We start from the raw sequence: 19270 nt of genomic DNA on the forward strand, positions 1-19270 counted from the left end.
ATTACTCATATCCGTCAGGGCGTTAACATTGCTTTATTTATTTAATATTATCTGCAGTCAAAGTTCAAGTTGTATTCAATGTATCGTCATTTAGTTTCTTGGTCATCATGAAAACGTACGTGGTGCTGTGGTTTTTGTATAGTTCAGTGACTTGCCGGACTATATTTCGGGAAGAAAGTGCGCCATCTGTGCAATCTGTGGTCAGTGTTATCTATGGGTTATCGATTGGTCTAATTTTTTAAAATCAACAATAAGTTTTGTTTATGGTTTCTAACCTATTTTGTGAAACCTTTTTTATAGGATTAGTTTTACTTTTTATTGAATGCCAGGCCGTTTGGTTAGAGGCTTGGTTAGAGCTAGCGCGCACGAGCAACTTTGTCTCCGCAACTATTTTGTCTCTCCCATCAATTTGTATGGGGAGTTGCGTCACTACGTGCGCGCACTTTCATACTAGCCCATAGGTGGGAGAGACAAAATAGTTGCGGAGACAAAATAGTTCCGGAGACAAAGTTGCTCGTGCGCGCTAGCTCTTAGAGCCAGCGCGCACGAGCAACTTTGTCTCCGTAACTATTTTGTCTCTCCCATCAATTTGTATGGGGAGTTGCGTCGCTACGTGCGCGCACTTTCATACTAGCCCATGGGTGGAGAGACAAAATAGTTGCAGAGACAAAATAGTTGCGGAGACAAAGTTGCTCGTGCGCGCTCGCTCTTAGAGGTTAATTCAAGTTCCTATTTTCGATGCTATGAAATTATTATACAAGTACCTAATCCATATACACTACATATTTAGTTTTTGTGCAATTTATATTAAATACCAAAAATACAATTAATGTAAAATAAGATAACAATGGTACTTAGGTACCCGAAATGTCCATAAAATATTTTCCTCACAATAAAAAGGTACCTAGGTAAAATGTACAAAACTTGCATGCAATAATCCGATACTGAAAACACATAAATTAAATCTTCAGCGCGAATTTCTGACGCGTTATGGCTACCTTCCCGAAAGAGAAAAAGGCATTGACTTCACGTATACAAAACAGGCGATCATGGAGGGAGTCCGGAAAATGCAAACTTTCGCGGGCTTATCGCCGACCGGGGAAATAGACGAAGCGACAGTAAAAGTAAGATATATCCGAGAAATTAAGTACGTAAATGGTAATAAGTATATAGACTTGCCTCTTTATTGCAGTTAAATTAACGGTATCAATGCATGGTGATAGAACAACTCTTTTAAATTATTAATCCGGTGACACAAATTTACGAAAATTAATAAGTAATTTTCGTAAATTTTGTCACCAAGCTTTTTAATTCTAATTTGGCTAAAAGGCTAACACTATACTTAATAAAGAGTCAAGAGATTTATCATTAAAATGTTTCAGCTATTTCGAAGGAAAAGATGCGGTGTAAAAGATATCGTTCCTAACAATAAATCACATCGGAATAAACGATACATCCTCCAGCAAGGTTGGGACAAGAAGACCATTACTTATAGGTAAAAAATAATATCTATTATTTAAAAAAAAAAAATAATTTCTAAATTGATTTAAAGAATCGTGGCAAAAACGCTTTATGTATTTACCTACCGTTTCATCTCGACTAGTTTGCGACTAGGATTTCGTTCAATGATTTTTATAACTACACGGGAATTGAGTTGTTGTAAAATGTATTACTCTTAAAATACACATTACTATTTTCCAGTGTATTAAATGGATCGAGTACGTTAGAGAAATCTCGAGTAGAAGCTATCATGGAGGCAGGTCTGGCAGTGTGGGCGCCGCACGGGGGGCTCACCTTCCTGCGACATGATTCCAAGCCTGATATACAGGTTTCTTTTGTTAGCAGGGACCATGGGGATGGGTGAGTTAGTTTAGCATTAATAAAATTGGGTAGATTGTTAATTCTTGAAACATTATCCGTTATCGTCGCTGCGTAATCGGCTTATTTAATGGAGAGCCTAAATGATATCCAATCGTATTTAATGTATTTACTGGATTATAAAGTACAGAAGAAAGGGACAGTTAATTTTAAACATTAAAAAAAATCATTAAGCTTATAATATTGCCTGCTTAAGTTGCTGAACTTTTTTTACGTTGTCATAATAGTTCAATTCGATTCATCAACGCTATCATCATAACAAGAGTATTTCAACTAGGAAGTAGGTACATTTTTAATATTTCAACTATCTTTCTCTTTAACCTTCTCTAACAAACTCAAAGCCCTTTCCATCTTATAGGTTTCCCTTCGACGGCCCGGGCCGAGTGGTGGCCCACGCGTTCCCTCCTCCCCACGGCGCGATGCACTTCGATGACGACGAGTTCTGGGGCGACAACCCTGACGAGGAAGACGATGACGTCACTGATTTCTTCGCAGTCGCCGTACATGAGATAGGCCATGCGCTAGGGTTGTCACACTCGAATGTTAAGGCGTCTGTTATGTACCCGTACTACCAGGTTCCTGTTGAGAAGTTACATGAAGACGATATTTTGGGGATGCAGGAGTTGTATTGTGAGTGTTTCATAGAGATGTTATGTGTTTTGGATAGAGTAAGAATGCCTCCAGGAAAAAGCCATGTATCTAAAGGCTCTAAAGCATAAATAATTCATTTGAGAATCGTATTTATACTGGTAAGTATAAGAAGAAATATTTTTCGTGTACCACTGATCGATTTTCTCTGCATATATATGCTCTAGTTATTCTAGTTTACGCGCATGCAAACTCTACTTGCGCAAATAAAATATTCGTAGACACAGTCATGAAATAATAAAATATTTCTTTTTTTTAAACCTTATAGTTAATTGATCGTTTGATTATAACTTGACATCGTAAGTAGGTAACTGAAATAATAAATCTTTACTCTTTTCAATGTTTAAAAATAAAACGCGAGGATAATAAAACATGATCAGCATTTTCAATCAGGAGCAAATCCATGAAACTCGTATAACATTATCATAATTACAATTAACATTTTTAGCATCAATAAACAACGAGCATTCAGCAGAGGAGTCAGAGGAAACAACAGAGGCGGTTCAAACGAGGTCGTCTTTAGTGCCGCGCTTCACGAAAGCAGACAGCGATGAAGATGACATACCGGATCTTTGCTTCACGAACTATGACACGATACAGGTTATACAGGGCAAGATTTTTGTGTTTGAAGAAGAGGTGGGTGGTAATTTGCGTACTTTCGGAGTTTGTAGTGTAGTCAACAGTGTAGTCTACACTAATATTATAATGTTTTTGTTTTATTTTATAATAATAATTATATGGGGGGCCAATTGGGGATGTAATAAAACCCGCCTTTTCTTAATTCAGTGGACTGTATTTCTTCTTAATAACGATGTACAATTTCTTGATAATAACGACGTACAATTTCTTCTTAATAACGACGTACAATAGCTTCTTATTACTATATACAATAGTAGTAGGTACGCTGAGCGACGACTGTTGACCGTGAGACTTCTTGCTTCTTGCTGTTGCTCAAGTGATGAGCTCTTGACTGTGCGGAGTGGTGTGTGTGTTATGCGGTCAAAAGTCGTTTCTCTTATACAAAACTATAGGGATTACTCCCGACGGTGGGTAAGACGCCGTACCCCGTAGGCTAGAGGTGCATTTTTACACAGTATACACCCGACGGTGGTAAAAGTGCCGCGTGCGTTATACTTTACTTTACATAGACTCGATACAATAATAAAATATAGCAAAATAACAACGTACTATAAACTCTCTAATTACATATAAAAGTATCACACAAAACATTATAAAAGATTATCAAAACACACTATAAAACGTTATTCTAAAAACACACGAAGGAACTTTATACATTAAAAAATACTTAAGACATTTAAAGGTGGTGAAACTATTTACAAGGGGTTGTCGTCCGTAACATCCTCCCCCCGGCGCAGAACCTCGGAGCCCTCATTTATCGGGAGGACGACTAACCTCCTAACGGGTCGCCTAAAAATCCCCCCTTTGGTCCTTACGTCGGCGCTGCGCACCACCTTGTCCGTCCCTTCGTACACACGTTCTATTTGCCCTAAAGGCCACACGTTGCGCGGTAATATGCCGTCTGTTATCAACACCACGTCCCCTTTCTTGACGTTCGGTGTCGACCGTACCGCGTCTCCCCTCGGTGTAAGCGTAGGCAAATACTCCGTCACCCATCTAGCCCAGAAAGCGTCGGCTAGCGCTTGCGCAACCCTCCAAGCCCGCTTGTCCAACCGGTTACTGGAACCTATCACTGGCATACCGTCTGCCGTTCCTAGTAAGAAGTGGTTCGGAGTTAACGCTTCCGGGTCCTCAGGATCGACTGAGACGTGCGTAAGCGGTCGCGAGTTTACCGTAAACTCGACCTCGTTCATTAACGTTTGTAGCACTTCGTCCCGGGGTGCCTGCTCGTTTAATACAACCGTCAATGCGCTCTTAAGGACGCGTTTACGAATCTGACAAAAATACGCAGTTTTTCGGTGCATTTTGCGGCGAAATAGTACAAAACCAAATTTAACTAAAAATAACCATAAATAGATTACTCCTTAATCTTTAAAAGGTACTATATTTTAAGTCGAAAATTTTGGTTTATAATATTGAAAAAAATAATTTCCGTTGCCTCTTCACCCAAAATTGACAATATCGTGCTGAATAAACGAACATTTTTCTTGTATTTAATAAAACAAATTGATTTATTTAAAAATATTTTAAGTAAGTAGACATGTCTATCTCAAAAAGGTACTAGATAAAACTATCAAAATGTTACAAATAGGCTGAGAAAAAAATTAAAATCAAATCTTATTTTTTCACATATTTAGCTGTAACGCGTGATACTTATTGCATTGAAATAAGGGTTATTTTATTTGTCACTACCTTGAATTATTGCAACACAATTTGTAATGAAATATTTTAGTAATTTAGTCTGCGCTCAGCCGCCGCTGTGAGTAGACACTGTGACGCTTGTAAGCAGCTCCTCGTTTACGAAAAGATCACTGTACGAATACAAAATATTTCACCTAATAAACTTGATCCTTCACGCATTTATTTTATTTATAGATTTTATACTTATGGGATTATAAATTTCATATTTAGTTTCTGACTTGATGGAGTGACCTGAACGTGTACTTCGAAGACTGCTACTGGAACTAATAAACGATTAGAGCTAGGTATGCCGAGTTTGGGCTCGTTTTGTTAGTTATGTTGAGACCTTACCTCCGGACTTGATGGAGTGACCTGAAGGTGTACTTCGAAGACGGCTACTGGAACTAATAGACGAGTAGAGCTAGGTATGCCGAGTTTGGGCTCGTTTTGTTAGTTATGTTGAGACCTTACCTCCGGACTTGATGGAGTGACCTGAAGGTGTACTTCGAAGACGGCTACTGGAACTAATAAACGATTAGAGCTAGGTATGCCGAGTTTGGGCTCGTTTTGTTAGTTATGTTGAGACCTTACCTCCGGACTTGATGGAGTGACCTGAAGGTGTACTTCGAAGACGGCTACTGGAACTAATAGACGAGTAGAGCTAGGTATGCCGAGTTTGGGCTCGTTTTGTTAGTTATGTTGAGACCTTACCTCCGGACTTGATGGAGTGACCTGAAGGTGTACTTCGAAGACGGCTACTGGAACTAATAGACGAGTAGAGCTAGGTATGCCGAGTTTGGGCTCGTTTTGTTAGTTACGTTGAGACCTTACCTCCGGACTTGATGGAGTGACCTGAAGGTGTACTTCGAAGACGGCTACTGGAACTAATAGACGAGTAGAGCTAGGTATGCCGAGTTTGGGCTCGTTTTGTTAGTTACGTTGAGACCTTACCTCCGGACTTGATGGAGTGACCTGAATGTGTACTTCGAAGACGGCTACTGGAACTAATAGACGAGTAGAGCTAGGTATGCCGAGTTTGGGCTCGTTTTGTTAGTTATGTTGAGACCTTACCTCCGGACTTGATGGAGTGACCTGAATGTGTACTTCGAAGACGGCTACTGGAACTAATAGACGAGTAGAGCTAAGTATGCCGAGTTTGGGCTCGTTTTGTTAGTTACGTTGAGACCTTACCTCCGGACTTGATGGAGTGACCTGAAGGTGTACTTCGAAGACGGCTACTGGAACTAATAGACGAGTAGAGCTAGGTATGCCGAGTTTGGGCTCGTTTTGTTAGTTACGTTGAGACCTTACCTCCGGACTTGATGGAGTGACCTGAAGGTGTACTTCGAAGACGGCTACTGAAACTAATAGACGAGTAGAGCTAGGTATGCCGAGTTTAGGCTCATTTTGTTAGTTATGTTGAGACCTTACCTCCAGACTTGATGGAGTGACCTGCAGGTGTACTTCGAAGACGGCTACTGGAACTAATAGACGAGTAGAGCTAGGTATGCCGAGTTTGGGCTCGTTTTGTTAGTTACGTTGAAACCTTACCTCCGGACTTGATGGAGTGACCTGAAGGTGTACTTCGAAGACGGCTACTGGGACTAATAGACGAGTAGAGCTAGGTATGCCGAGTTTGGGCTCGTTTTGTTAGTTACGTTGAGACCTTACCTCCGGACTTGATGGAGTGACCTGAAGGTGTACTTCGAACTTCGAAGACGGCTACTGGGACTAATAGACGATTAGAGCTACGTGAAGGTAGTCGTGATGATACACCCGAAGGGCAACCGGAAAGATATGACGATCAATTTTTGAAGGAGAACATGAAGACACATTTAATTCGATTTTATAAGAACAGCCTCCTTCCAGAATTGACCGATCCAAGATTCAAAAGAAATATGGAACTACAGGAACATTCATCAAATTGCCATAGTAATATAATGAAAACTAAGAATTAATTAAAAAGAATTGTTTTTCTTGAGTTTTATCCATTTTTTATCTTTTACCCTACATAACCCTACCCTATCTATCCTACCCTACACTACTCTACTCTACACTACTTTACCCTATTCTACCATACTATACACTACTCTACCTTACCAAACTTCACATAAACCATGTACTTAATAGTCTGAAAAAAGCCTAAACATTTTGTTTGGATAGGTGAGCCTGTTCTTGAGTTATAAAATTACAACGCAAAGTGGCATCACTGCATAGTATAAAACAAAGTCGCTTTCCCTGTCTCTATGTCCCTATGTCCCTATGTCCCTATGTCCCTTTGTACGCTTAAATCTTTGAAACTACGCAACGGATTTTGATGCGGTTTTTTTTAATAGATAGAGTGATTCAAGAGGAAGGTTTATATGTATAATAATATCCATTAAGTAGTGGAGAAGTACTGTTATTTTTGAGGTTTCTAATGTGATGTCGTAAAAAATTACATTTATTCCGCTTACATTGCAAACGCAGGCTGAACCCTACGAGTTTTATCAAAATAATGTACTAAGTATTATACACATTGAAAAGGTCTACAGAAAAGTCCGCGATGGTATATGTCTATCTCTTATGGATAACCCACAATAACTTTTTTTTGTCATTTACTTTTTACGACAAATAATGGCTAATTTTCGAAGCGATTTTAACCAATACAGCATTAATCCTTAAGCAATTAAATACCATGGATACATTGTTCATTTAATATAGATCTATATGGCCCTTTACACCGCATGATTTAAGTGAATATTTTCGAAGATATTACAGATTTAAAAATTGCGGGACGTAGCGTTTGCGGCGGTACCGGCCGGCCGCCGCGGCCGTGCCATTGCACCCATGCGAAGCATGGGCGGGTCGCTAGTCTTATATATAAAAATGAATCGCAAAATGTGTTGGTAAGCGCATAACTCGAGAACGGCTGAACCGATTTCGATAATTCTTTTTTTATTATATTCCTTCAAGTACGAGGATGGTTTTTATGTAGAGAAAACGTAAAGATGTAAGTACCACGGGCGAAGCCGGGGCGGACCGCTAGTTAGATATAAATAAAGATACATATTATATACGTATGATATAAGATTTTTGATAGATTTTATTAAAGTGAAACTTTTATTACATCGTCTCAAACTTTTTGGTCTGTGTAGCGCATGTCGCGTATATCGCGGCTGCCGAGTAGGTATACCTACTCGGCACGCGACATGCGCTACACAAAGCAGTGTTCGGAACCGTTCGAACAGTTTCACTTTTACCGTGGTTTCATAAAACCACACAACATTTTATTTATAGTAATGTTTCAGTATATTGGAACTTAAAAAGTATTTGCAAGTACCTATCAGTAGTATATGTATGTGCCAAATAAAAGTATTTTCTTTCTAGTTTTCGAAAACCCACTTGCATTTGATACCACAACAAAATTATATACTAAAAAAACGAGCCCAAACTCGGCACACCTAGCTCAGCTCGTATATTAGTTCCAGTAGCAGTCTTCGAAGTATACCTTCAGGTCACTCCATCAAGTCCGGAGGTAAGGTCTCGACATAACTAACAAAACGAGCCCAAACTCGGCACACCTAGCTCTACTCGTCTGTTAGTTCCAGTTGCCGTCTTCGAAGTACACCTGCAGGTCACTTTATCAATTGCGGAGGTAAGGTCTCAATATAACTAACAAAATGAGCCCAAACTCGGTACACCTAGCTCAAATCGTCTAGTAGTTCCAGTAGCCGTCTTCAAAGTACACCTGCAGGTCACTCCATCAAGTCTGGAGGTAAGGTCTCAACATAACTAACAAAATGAGCCTAAACTCGGCATACCTAGCTCTACTCGTCTATTAGTTCCAGTAGCCGTCTTCGAAGTACACCTTCAGGTCACTCCATCAAGTCCGGAGGTAAGGTCTCAACGTAACTAACAAAACGAGCCCAAACTCGGCATACCTAGCTCTACTCGTCTATTAGTTCCAGTAGCCGTCTTCGAAGTACACCTTCAGGTCACTCCATCAAGTCCGGAGGTAAGGTCTCAACGTAACTAACAAAACGAGCCCAAACTCGGCATACCTAGCTCTACTCGTCTATTAGTTCCAGTAGCCGTCTTCGAAGTACACCTTCAGGTCACTCCATCAAGTCCGGAGGTAAGGTCTCAACATAACTAACAAAATGAGCCCAAACTTGGTACACGTAGCTCTAATCATCTATTAGTTCCAGTAGCCGTCTTCGAAGTACACTTTGGCAAGTACTTGTTTACCAATCAATCACTGTCCAATGAAATTAGGTAAATGGTATCTACTTTTGTGACCATTCAACGTTACAAACAAATCAAAGTAAATTAAAAAAAAAAACATGGCAATAAAAATAAGTTCAATTATCAAGTCGTGTCAGTTTAGTCATAATTTCGTCGTTTCTCGCATTTCGCTGTGTGTGTGAGCCGTGCACGTGTAGTAGTAAGACTCAAAACGTAAAATTGATGCGCGTCAATTTGTATATGCGTCCTTAACCGTACGGATTTGCCGCTCCCAGCTACCCCCTTGGTTGGGTGCGCCCGGGTCGATGAACCTCCACTTTGTTCTTTTTCCCAGTGCGCATCCTTCCAACTCTGGCAGCCACTTTGCGTAGGCGCGCCTCAATTCGACGTCGGAGCCGCGAAAGTTAGTACCGTTATCGCTCATTATAACCGCTGGCCACCCGCGTCGCGCGGCCATCCTACGTAGTGCCATTATGGCTGAGTCCGTACTCAAGCTATGTAAGATCTCTAAATGTATCGCGCGCGTTGTCATACACGTGAATAGCATTCCCCACCGTTTCTCTCTGCGCCTACCTACCGTGACCGTCATCGGGCCGAAACAATCTACTCCTGTACTCGCGAATGGACGGGAATACATGTCTAGTCGTACCCGCGGTAGGTTGCCCTTTATGGGCACACTTGGGTTGCGTCTCTTCACCGTGCATGTGACACATTTACTTATAACCGATTTTACTACGGCACGTATACCTATTATCCAATACTTTTGCCGTAAATTATTTACTACGTGTTCGCGACCGATGTGAGCGTTTTCACTGTGTTCTTTAACGACGATGAGACGTGTGAGCGGGTGCTTGCCATCGAGTAGGACCGGCCGTTTTCTTAATTCAGGAACGTCGGCTGCGTTAATCCGTCCTCTCAAGCGCAATAGCCCGTCTTCGTCTATGCACACGTTCAACTTAAACGCGCGGCTAGTGCGCGGGACGCCTCTGCCGCACTCGAGCGCCTTGATTTCATCGGCGAAGCTCTCTCGTTGCGCCTGCTTTAATAACGTCCGTTCTGCCTGTTCCATCAACGTTACGTCCATAGTTCGTATTTGCTTACGACATTTAGCGACGAACAATAAAACGCGCGCTAACGCCCGGGCGCATCGGGTATACGTTGAGAACCGCGTTACGTCTATCAACGGTGTTACTACTGTCGCGTGCGCTACGATTTCGCATGAAATTGTTGTTGGTTTTCCTACGCTCTCCTGAGGCCACGTCTCGGGCGATTCTAATAAGAATCGCGGTCCCCTAAACCAGCTGTTCGTGCTTGTAAGTGCGGTATTTCCTGCTCGTGTGGCGGCGTCCGCTACGTTCTTGTCTGTTGGTACCCATCGCCACTGCTTTGCGTTTGTTAGCTCGGTGATCTCGGTAAGCCTGTGCGCTACGTACGGCGTGTATCGCGCGGATTCGTTCCTAATCCAATGCAGTGCTGTCTTCGAATCGCTCCAGAATGTAGCTTCGCACGGTTCCCGATGCTCGCGCATAATTGACTCCGCTAGGCGTGCGCCTATTAGGCACGCCTGCAGCTCGAGCCGCGGTATCGTTTGCGCCTTCATGGGAGCTACTCTGGCTTTTCCTGCGATCAGCGTCACGGACACGCTGCCGTCATGGTTCACAAATCGCCAATATGCGACCGCCGCATACGCCTGCTCGCTCGCGTCGCAAAACACATGTAATTGCCTACTTGCTATCTCTTTCTTTTCATAACAGCGCGGCAACCTCAACGCTTCTATGTACCGTATATCTGATAACCATTCGCTGAAGGCTTCCGCCTCCTCGACAGGCAATGGTTCGTCCCACGCGACTTGTTTGCGCCACAGCCCCTGCAACATAATCTTGGCTGTGACCGTATACGGGCTCAACAAGCCGAGTGGGTTGAATAACGCCATAACCGTCGCTAGCGCCTCTCGCTTTGTTGGTACGCGTTGCCCGTTCTTAATGTCGCCCGGAATCCTATTCATTGCCGTATTAAATGCTAACTCATCGCTACCCGATAACCACAAGATGCCTAACGTTTTTTCATATGCGTGGGCGTTGGCGCCTAGCTCACGTGGAGCGCCGGCTCTATCCTCTCTACATACAGGTGCGAGTAACTCCTCTATGTTCGCGCTCCATCCTGCTAAATGGAAACCCGCGCGTTCGTAGACTTCTCTAACCTCCTGTATGGTGCGGGCGGCCACTTCCGCGGAGCTGAAGCTGTCCAGCCAGTCGTCCATGTAGTGATTAAGCGTGATGGCCTCGTAAGCCAGTGCGTGGGATTCTTGATGATCTTGAGCGCATTTATTACGCACGCTGTGTGCTAAGAAAGGCGAACTCCTTGCCCCGAATATCATGGATGTCATGACGTATTTCTGCGGCGGACCTACTCGGTCGTCCCCTCGCCACAGAAAATGCTGCACCGCCACGTCTTCCGGACGTATTTTTATTCGCAAAAACATATCTCTTATGTCGGCCGATACTGCCACGGGCCGTTCCCGGAAGCGAAATAATACGCCGTTGAGCGATTGTAACAAGTCGGGCCCATCCAATAATACGTCATTGAGGCAGCGGCCTCCCACGCGCGCTGCTGCGTCGAATACTAGCCGCATCTTACCCGGTTTGTTCGGGTTCGTTACCGCGAAATGCGGCAAGTACCAAAGTCGCGTATCTAGTTCGTGCGTCGCGTGCGTGCTGCCTTCACACTTCTTGGCATATCCTTCCTTGATGAGCCTGTCTATTTGCGCCGTATAATCCGCTTTAAAAGACGGCGATCTATCCATTTTTAATTCGATTCCTTGTAATCGTCGCCGGGCCGCTTCGTAGCTAGGTGGCATTATTATATCGCTATTCTTCCAAGGCAGTCCCACCTCATAATGCCCGTCCCTCAGCGCGACCGACGATTCGAAGGCTCGTACCGCGCGTTCATCTAACTCGCACGGTTTCACACGCATTGAAATACCTAACGCGTCTATTCCGAAATGTGCTTCCACTCTATCGCGCAGGTTTTCGTCCTCTGTGTTACTTTTAAATTCCTTATCGCTCACGACGTGTAACACCCTCTCATCGTCCCGCGTTATCGATCGGCGCGGCGCGGTCCCATGAATGACCCATCCTAACTGGGTAAGTGACGCCGCCGGTTCGTCATTCCCGCCGACCAATAAGCGTCGCGAAACGATTAAGTGCCAGTTGTCCGTTCCAATTAGTATTTTAGGCGTCGCGTTTTCGTAGCACAAGTCACGTGACCTTAACGATGTTAGGTGCGAGTGTACTAAATACTCGGCTCGCACCGTCTGACTACCGATACGCAAGTCTCTCATCGTATGCGCTTTTATTTGTTCGAAATCGCTCTGGCCGCGGCCGCGTACACTAATCTCTACTTTCCTGCTTTCGTTCTCATTCGTAGCAGACGAGATACCCCTTATACTTAGCGGCTGCGTTGGCCCCTGTGCGCGCACGATGTTTGCGAGTTCATCGTCTATCAAGGTGACTGTGGACCCTTCATCCAGTAGCGCGTACGTCTCTACTTCACCGCCAGCGCCTCTGACGGTGATAGGACAAACTTTAAGTAGTACTTTACTGAGAGCCGTCGTGGCGTGGATGGACGCCGTATGTACGGCTACGTCCTCGCTGTGTTCGCTTTCACGTTCGCTATTTTTCTTTTCTTGTAAATGTAATAACGCGTGATGACCTTCCCGGCACTCCTCCGTGCCACAGCGTTTTGCTTTGCATCGAAAACGTCTGTGTTTGCTATTTAGACACTGGAAACATACGTGTGTCTCTTTCGCCCATTCCCATCGTTTTTGAACTGGCATCGCTAATAGCTTTTTACACGTAAACGTCTTATGCTCCGCCCCGCAACAAAAGCATACGTCCTTACTCTCCACCGCCGCGGTGGCGTATACTTTCATCGGTTTGCGTTCGTTACGTTGTGCCGGCTCGTTATACCTACCGATGCTTCGACCGCCTATAGCGAGCCCCGAGGACGCGAAAGTGTGCCTTAGACTCCTATCCGCCTCTCGCATAAGGAAGCGTGATAGTGTCGTAATCTCTGGCTCCGCGTAATTTCCATGGTCTTCCGCGTAATCGCACCAGCGTGACCGCATGTGCGGGCTCAACTTGTCTACTACAGTTCGCGCTAACATCGGGTTTTGCAGGTATCCTCGTTCATCTAGACACGATATTATCGTAACTATATTTTGCAATTTTATCGCGAACTGATTTATTTCGTTGGGCGTGGTCCCTAAACGCGGCAGACGCTTAATGTCCTCTAAAGCGCCGTCTATAATAACCTCCGGTCTTCCAAAACATTGCTCTAATGTCTTTAGTATAACGTCCGGGTCGTTCGCTGTAAACAATAACGCGGATACGGCTTGCCTCGCTTCTCCTTTTAAGCAAGACCTTAAGCGTGCTATATTCTCGCTTGCCGTGAACCTATACTGCGCGTTTGTTTCTACATATGCTGCTTTAAACGGTAGCCATTCGCCCGGGGCCCCGTTAAAGCCTGGCAACTCCATAGCTTGCCTTGACGTCGGTCGATTCCTCGTTAGCTGCTCTAACGTAACCGCGAGTTTTTCTATATCGCTCTGTCGCCGCGGCGACGGTGATCGTTGGTCCCTATGCCTATCCGGTACGCGACGAGACGTCAGCTCACGAATCCCTGTAGTACTCCGCCGTGCCTCTGGCGAGTGGTTCCGCGGCGTCTTCGCCTCTGCTCCTATCGCGGCTCTGGGGATTTCCGGCTCCCCCCGTGGCATGCTTCGCTCTAACCAATCGTTCACGCGATGTTTAATAATCTCTCCCTCAACGCTTTCCCTATCTGTTTCTTCCCGAATATCGACGACGTCCGCCTCGAGTCGTTTTCGTTCTAAATCGGCCTCGATGCGTAGCTCTTCCCGCCTAAATGCAGCTAGCTTTTCCGCGGTTTCTAACTCTCGCCGTTTGATCCTAGCCGCTACGCTCGCCGTCGAGCGTTGTGATCTAACCGATGGCGCCGCGGTGCGCCTAGCTTGCGTTCCTAGTATCGTCGCGGGTGTCGTCATCGCGGGTGTCGTCGTGCCTACCCCAACGTGTGTGTCCGGGACTTCAAAGGTGTCGGCCGATGCCGACGCAGGACCTTCGGCGTGTACCCTATTCGCGTCCCCCGTAGTCTGACTGCGCGTTGTTGGCATCTTCTTCGGGCGCTGGTGCCCCCCTACCTGCCTAACTGGCCCTAACAGACCTTCAGGAGGGCTCGGCTCGCACCGAGATATGCTCCTTCAGGGATGGAATATAAGGATAGGAAAGGGAGGGCCTACCCGGCAGAGAGTGCTGGAAAGTACTGGGTGCTCTGTCACCGGCGGGAGTGTCCGGTGCTTTTGGCAGTACCTACAGTCCGGTCCCAATACCGTCCAACACCTTACCGGCGTAGCAGTGCTTTTCGGTTCGACGCCCGTTGCGCCTTTCGACTGAACCGGCAGTGTCACACCACGCACTGCACCACTGTCTTGCAACAGCGTTAAGCTCTGAATTCACAGCCTTTGACACCGTTAGGTGCTGTGAATTAGAGGCGCGGTGAAAACCGCGTTTTTTAATTGAAGCTGGATCACCACGATGCCGCTGACTCGCTGCGCTGACTCGCTGCGCTGGCTTGCTGCGTTGCTCGCTGTGCTGGCTCGCTGCGCTGACTCGTTGCGCCGCTCTGCACTGCAAACGCCTGCCCGTCGCACCGTTGGGTGATCTTGATGTTACTTGGGTCTCTTCGGTCTTCAACCAGGTCTTCTTAACGCTCGTACCGGTTTCTTATTGATCCGGCTCGAAGGACCAACCTCTATGGGGGGCCAATTGGGGATGTAATAAAACCCGCCTTTTCTTAATTCAGTGGACTGTATTTCTTCTTAATAACGATGTACAATTTCTTGATAATAACGACGTACAATTTCTTCTTAATAACGACGTACAATAGCTTCTTATTACTATATACAATAGTAGTAGGTACGCTGAGCGACGACTGTTGACCGTGAGACTTCTTGCTTCTTGCTGTTGCTCAAGTGATGAGCTCTTGACTGTGCGGAGTGGTGTGTGTGTTATGCAGCAAGGGTCTTCACACACGCGGCCTCCGTTAGGAGGCTGCGTGGGGGATGCTGTTCAGGACGATTCGTCCTCTGCAGCAGGTGTATGGCGCCGCCCGCTAATACGGGCGGGTTACTGGGAGGACGAATCGCCCTGTTTGGGAATAAAAGTGTTAGTTATTTGGGGCACAGTATAGGAGACTGTGCCCGACTTTTTAAACCTTTTCGCATTTTGCGAAGACTCGACCGACCTGTGTTTGGTTTTACGAGCCCGTCTTAGACTTGTGTCTAAGCCGGGGACGGACAGGGAACCCGGGAGCGACACAAAACCGATGGGTGTGATAGGAGGCGCCAATTGCGCGTGGGAGTGGGCGGTGGATTGGCTGGGTACGTTGTGTACCGACTGTGTAGGAGTTATGCAGGGTGAGGCGACAGACGGCGCGATAGGAAGCGCCGTCGCAGGCGAAGCTTGCGTGGGTGGGGGCGTTGTATAGGATTGCGCTATTTGCGCGTGGGAGTAGGTTTGGTAGGAGGGAGTAGTGAGGGGCGCACAGAGTGCGTGGGCGGTAGGTGGCGCTGGAGGCGCAGTGTATGGTGCCGGCATTGTTTGCAATGCCGGTGGTGAGGACGGCGTGTTCGCCTTAGGAGAGGGGGGTGGTAGTAGATCGCGCGGATTCGGACGACGCGACCCGGGAATGGCGCGGTGCGGAGCAATCTCTCGGAGATGGGAATGAGAGGAGGCGTCCGCCCGCGAGAACATGTTTTGGGAGAGACGAAGGATAAACTCATCCAGCGTTTCTACACCGAGATCGCTACGTATTAGCTCGTTTCTCACATACCTCGGCGCACCGACGATAGCGCGTAATGCGAGTGACTGCCGCGCACGCATTTTGCGGCGCAGGCTTTCACACACATACACATACCAGGCGGGCGCGGCGTACGTGAGGAGCGGCCGTAGGTAGGTTTTATAAACGCTTACCTTTATACGCAGCGGGAGTTCAGAGTATAACACCGGACGAAGTATGGCGTGGGCGGCTTTGCACTTGTTAATTACCTGCTTCACGTGGCTGTTAAAGCGAAGCCGGCAATCAATAGTTACACCTAGGTAAAGGACGGTATCGGACCATGGGATCTGCTCACCAGCCAGAGTGAGTTGGTGGGAGGGAGTCAAACCACCGAACCGAATCACCTGTGTCTTTCGCGCGTTAACAGATATCCGCCAACGATCGAAATACGCAGGCAACTCATCAAGCCAGCGTTGCGCCTTAACCATCGCATGCGTTGTATTCAACGATGCGGCGATTAAAGCTACATCGTCGGCGTATAGCGCGAGGATTTGATTAGAATTTGGCGCGGGGGAGGGGAAGTCATCTGTGTAGGCGGAGTATAGCGCGGGCGATAAACAGCTGCCCTGCGGGACACCCGCCTGCACAGAGTGGTTTCGGGAAATGGCGGGGGACACGGAAACGTGAAAGGAGCGGTCCGTGAGGAAGGAGTGCAATATCCTCACGAGCCGCGCGGGGCATTGGGTAGTGGTAAGGATCTTATATATAAGACCCTCGTGCCAGACGCGGTCGAAAGCCTTTTCGATATCTAGGAATATTGCGACCGCTCTCTCATTCCTGTTCAAGGCGGAGCTAACATGGTGCAATACTCTAGATACCTGAAGGGTGGTACTGTGTGCCGAGCGATGCGTGTTATGCGGTCAAAAGTCGTTTCTCTTATACAAAACTATAGGGATTACTCCCGACGGTGGGTAAGACGCCGTACCCCGTAGGCTAGAGGTGCATTTTTACACAGTATACACCCGACGGTGGTAAAAGTGCCGCGTGCGTCTATTAAATGAATTACTACGTTATACTTTACTTTACATAGACTCGATACAATAATAAAATATAGCAAAATAACAACGTACTATAAACTCTCTAATTACATATAAAAGTATCACACAAAACATTATAAAAGATTATCAAAACACACTATAAAACGTTATTCTAAAAACACACGAAGGAACTTTATACATTAAAAAATACTTAAGACATTTAAAGGTGGTGAAACTATTTACAAGGGGTTGTCGTCCGTAACAAATTAATAATATTTTAATATTATAAAGAGGAAAACTTTGTTTGTTTGTTTGTTTGATTGTAATGAATAGGCTCATAAACTACTGGACCGATTTTAAAAATTCTTTCACCATTCGAAAGCTACATTATCCACGAGTAACATAGGCTAGGTTTTATCCCGGAAATCCCACGGGAACGGGAACTATGCGGGTTTTTCTTTGAAAACGCGGGCGAAGCCGCAGGCGGAAAGCTAGTATTTGAATATATTTATTGCTGTTGTTGTTTAGAATCGATTTGTTTAACATGGAACTAAGCTTATTTTGAATCCATAAGCTACACTATAAAATATGTTACGTCTTCATTTATGTCCATGCTGTAAAGTAGAATTTTTATGAAAAAGATTAGAAATTTTGTTAAAGTTAAGCTCCTTTTAAGCTGTTTTTAAATGTGCTTTTAATTTTTTAGTGGATGTGGGTGTTATCGGACAGAAAAATGATACTAGACGGATATCCCAAACGGTTCCACGACGTATTCATTGGCCTGCCGAAATACATTGGCGTCATTAAAACTATTTACGAGAAACGGAATGGACATATTGTTATATTTTGGAGTAAGATTCAAATTATTAATTTATTGCTCTGCTTTGCATATTGAGTGAGAACATTAAATTTTTGGCGCCAAAAATAATTTAAATTCATAACGTGCTACCTAATATGTATTATAAACCAGAAAGTTTGTAAGCTCATGGATGTTATTTTGTTACTTTTTCATGCAAAAGCGAACAGATTTTGATGATATTTGGCAGTAATGTAGCTTATATGTAGCAGAATAACACATAGGCTACATAATATGGTCCGTGACTGAAACCGCGCAGAACAATTTTATATAATTTCATAAAAAATAAAAATTAAACAATATGTATTTCTATTTCTTCAGGTCGCAGCTACTGGGAGTTCAGTTCCCGCTTTCGTTTAATAAAGCGCGGGAGAATCACCGAATACTCGATTCCACAACACGTAGCTGAATTAACCTCAGTATTTATATCAGATTACAATAATAAGACCTATTTAATTGAGGATGAAAGGTTTTGGAGATTTGATGAAGAAACAAGGCTTATGGACAAGGGATATCCTAAAGAAATGTCTGCGTGGAGAAAAGTGCCTTATCCTGTTGATGCAGCCATTGTATGGAAAGGCGGTGAGATTTTTTTTATAATTTGAAGAAAAAAGTTACGTTTAGGTATATATTTTGTACTGACCGAAGTGCAGTGTTACGTACATTTTTTTTAAAGAATAAAATTTGCACTTCGTTACGTAAATAAACCTTCTGCCTGATCAGTTTCGTGATTCGTCCTGCCCTAAGTGCTTTCAAATTTCATCAAAATTAGTTAAGTGGTTTAAGTGTAACAGGCAGGCAAAGTTACGAATTTTGCTTGATATTTCTAAAACATAGCTGTTTTCAGGTTGGTTTAAATTTACAAATAGGACATGGGAAATACCTTGAGTACATTGGTCCATGGAAATACCATCAAAAATGAAATAACACCGTACACACGTTATAATATTATACTTCACTTGTACCAATTTTCTCATTCCTTACAGATACCTACTTCTTCCGCGGGCCTCGTTTCTGGCGCTTCGACGACAGACTAGTCCAAGCGCATGAGTACTACCCGCTACCTACAGCACAAATCTGGTTCCCCTGTGACCCTACGCCAGAAATGTCGCGGTACATCACTAATGATGAACCATAGACAACCACAGTAAACAGAATTATAATCAGTACGGAAACTTTCTAACTAAACGTTCGAAACGGTTGACTAAAACGAACGTTATATTTTGTACAAAGTATAGCTACCGTTCTTATCTGTTTACCGTGAAAAAGTTGTGGAGTTATAGACACGTTATACATGGTTATAGACAAGCTTGTGTAACTCTATGGTGCTAGGTGTTACCAAAAAATTAATAAAAGCTATTTTTAATCCATGTAAGGTTTATTATGTAAATTGCTTTAATTTGTTACGTATAATATTTTGTTAATAAAATATTAATTAAGTTTTGATTGA

General features: G+C 44.5%; 1 protein-coding gene across 1 annotated transcript; it reads left to right on the forward strand.

Annotated features, from left to right (window-relative positions):
• Window positions 1–45: 45 nt before the first annotated feature.
• LOC149905579 (matrix metalloproteinase-25-like) lies at window positions 46–19259 on the forward strand. The gene is made up of 9 exons (XM_090105480.1): window positions 46–200; window positions 972–1124; window positions 1383–1495; window positions 1702–1860; window positions 2237–2508; window positions 2975–3162; window positions 17671–17815; window positions 18142–18402; window positions 18807–19259. The coding sequence occupies exons 1-9, from the start codon at window positions 108–110 to the stop codon at window positions 18956–18958; spliced, it is 1536 nt and encodes a 511-aa protein (XP_089961606.1). The 5' UTR covers window positions 46–107; the 3' UTR covers window positions 18959–19259.
• The last annotated feature ends 11 nt before the right edge of the window (window positions 19260–19270 follow it).

The sequence above is a fragment of the Colias eurytheme genome, chromosome 9 (genome assembly GCF_061535395.1).
Source record: "Colias eurytheme isolate Ceu_HAF_F1 chromosome 9, ilColEury1 Martin Lab GWU primary, whole genome shotgun sequence".
NCBI classification, from domain to species: Eukaryota; Metazoa; Arthropoda; class Insecta; order Lepidoptera; family Pieridae; genus Colias; species Colias eurytheme.

Bases quoted from the DNA above. Each gene is read 5' to 3' on its own strand.
- LOC149905579 (XM_090105480.1), top strand. From the start codon at position 108: ATGAAAACGTACGTGGTGCTGTGGTTTTTGTATAGTTCAGTGACTTGC. The intron at 1,125-1,382 runs GTAAGATATATC...AAAATGTTTCAG, and splicing joins TAGACGAAGCGACAGTAAAA to CTATTTCGAAGGAAAAGATG. The intron at 17,816-18,141 runs GTAAGATTCAAA...CTATTTCTTCAG, and splicing joins ACATATTGTTATATTTTGGA to GTCGCAGCTACTGGGAGTTC.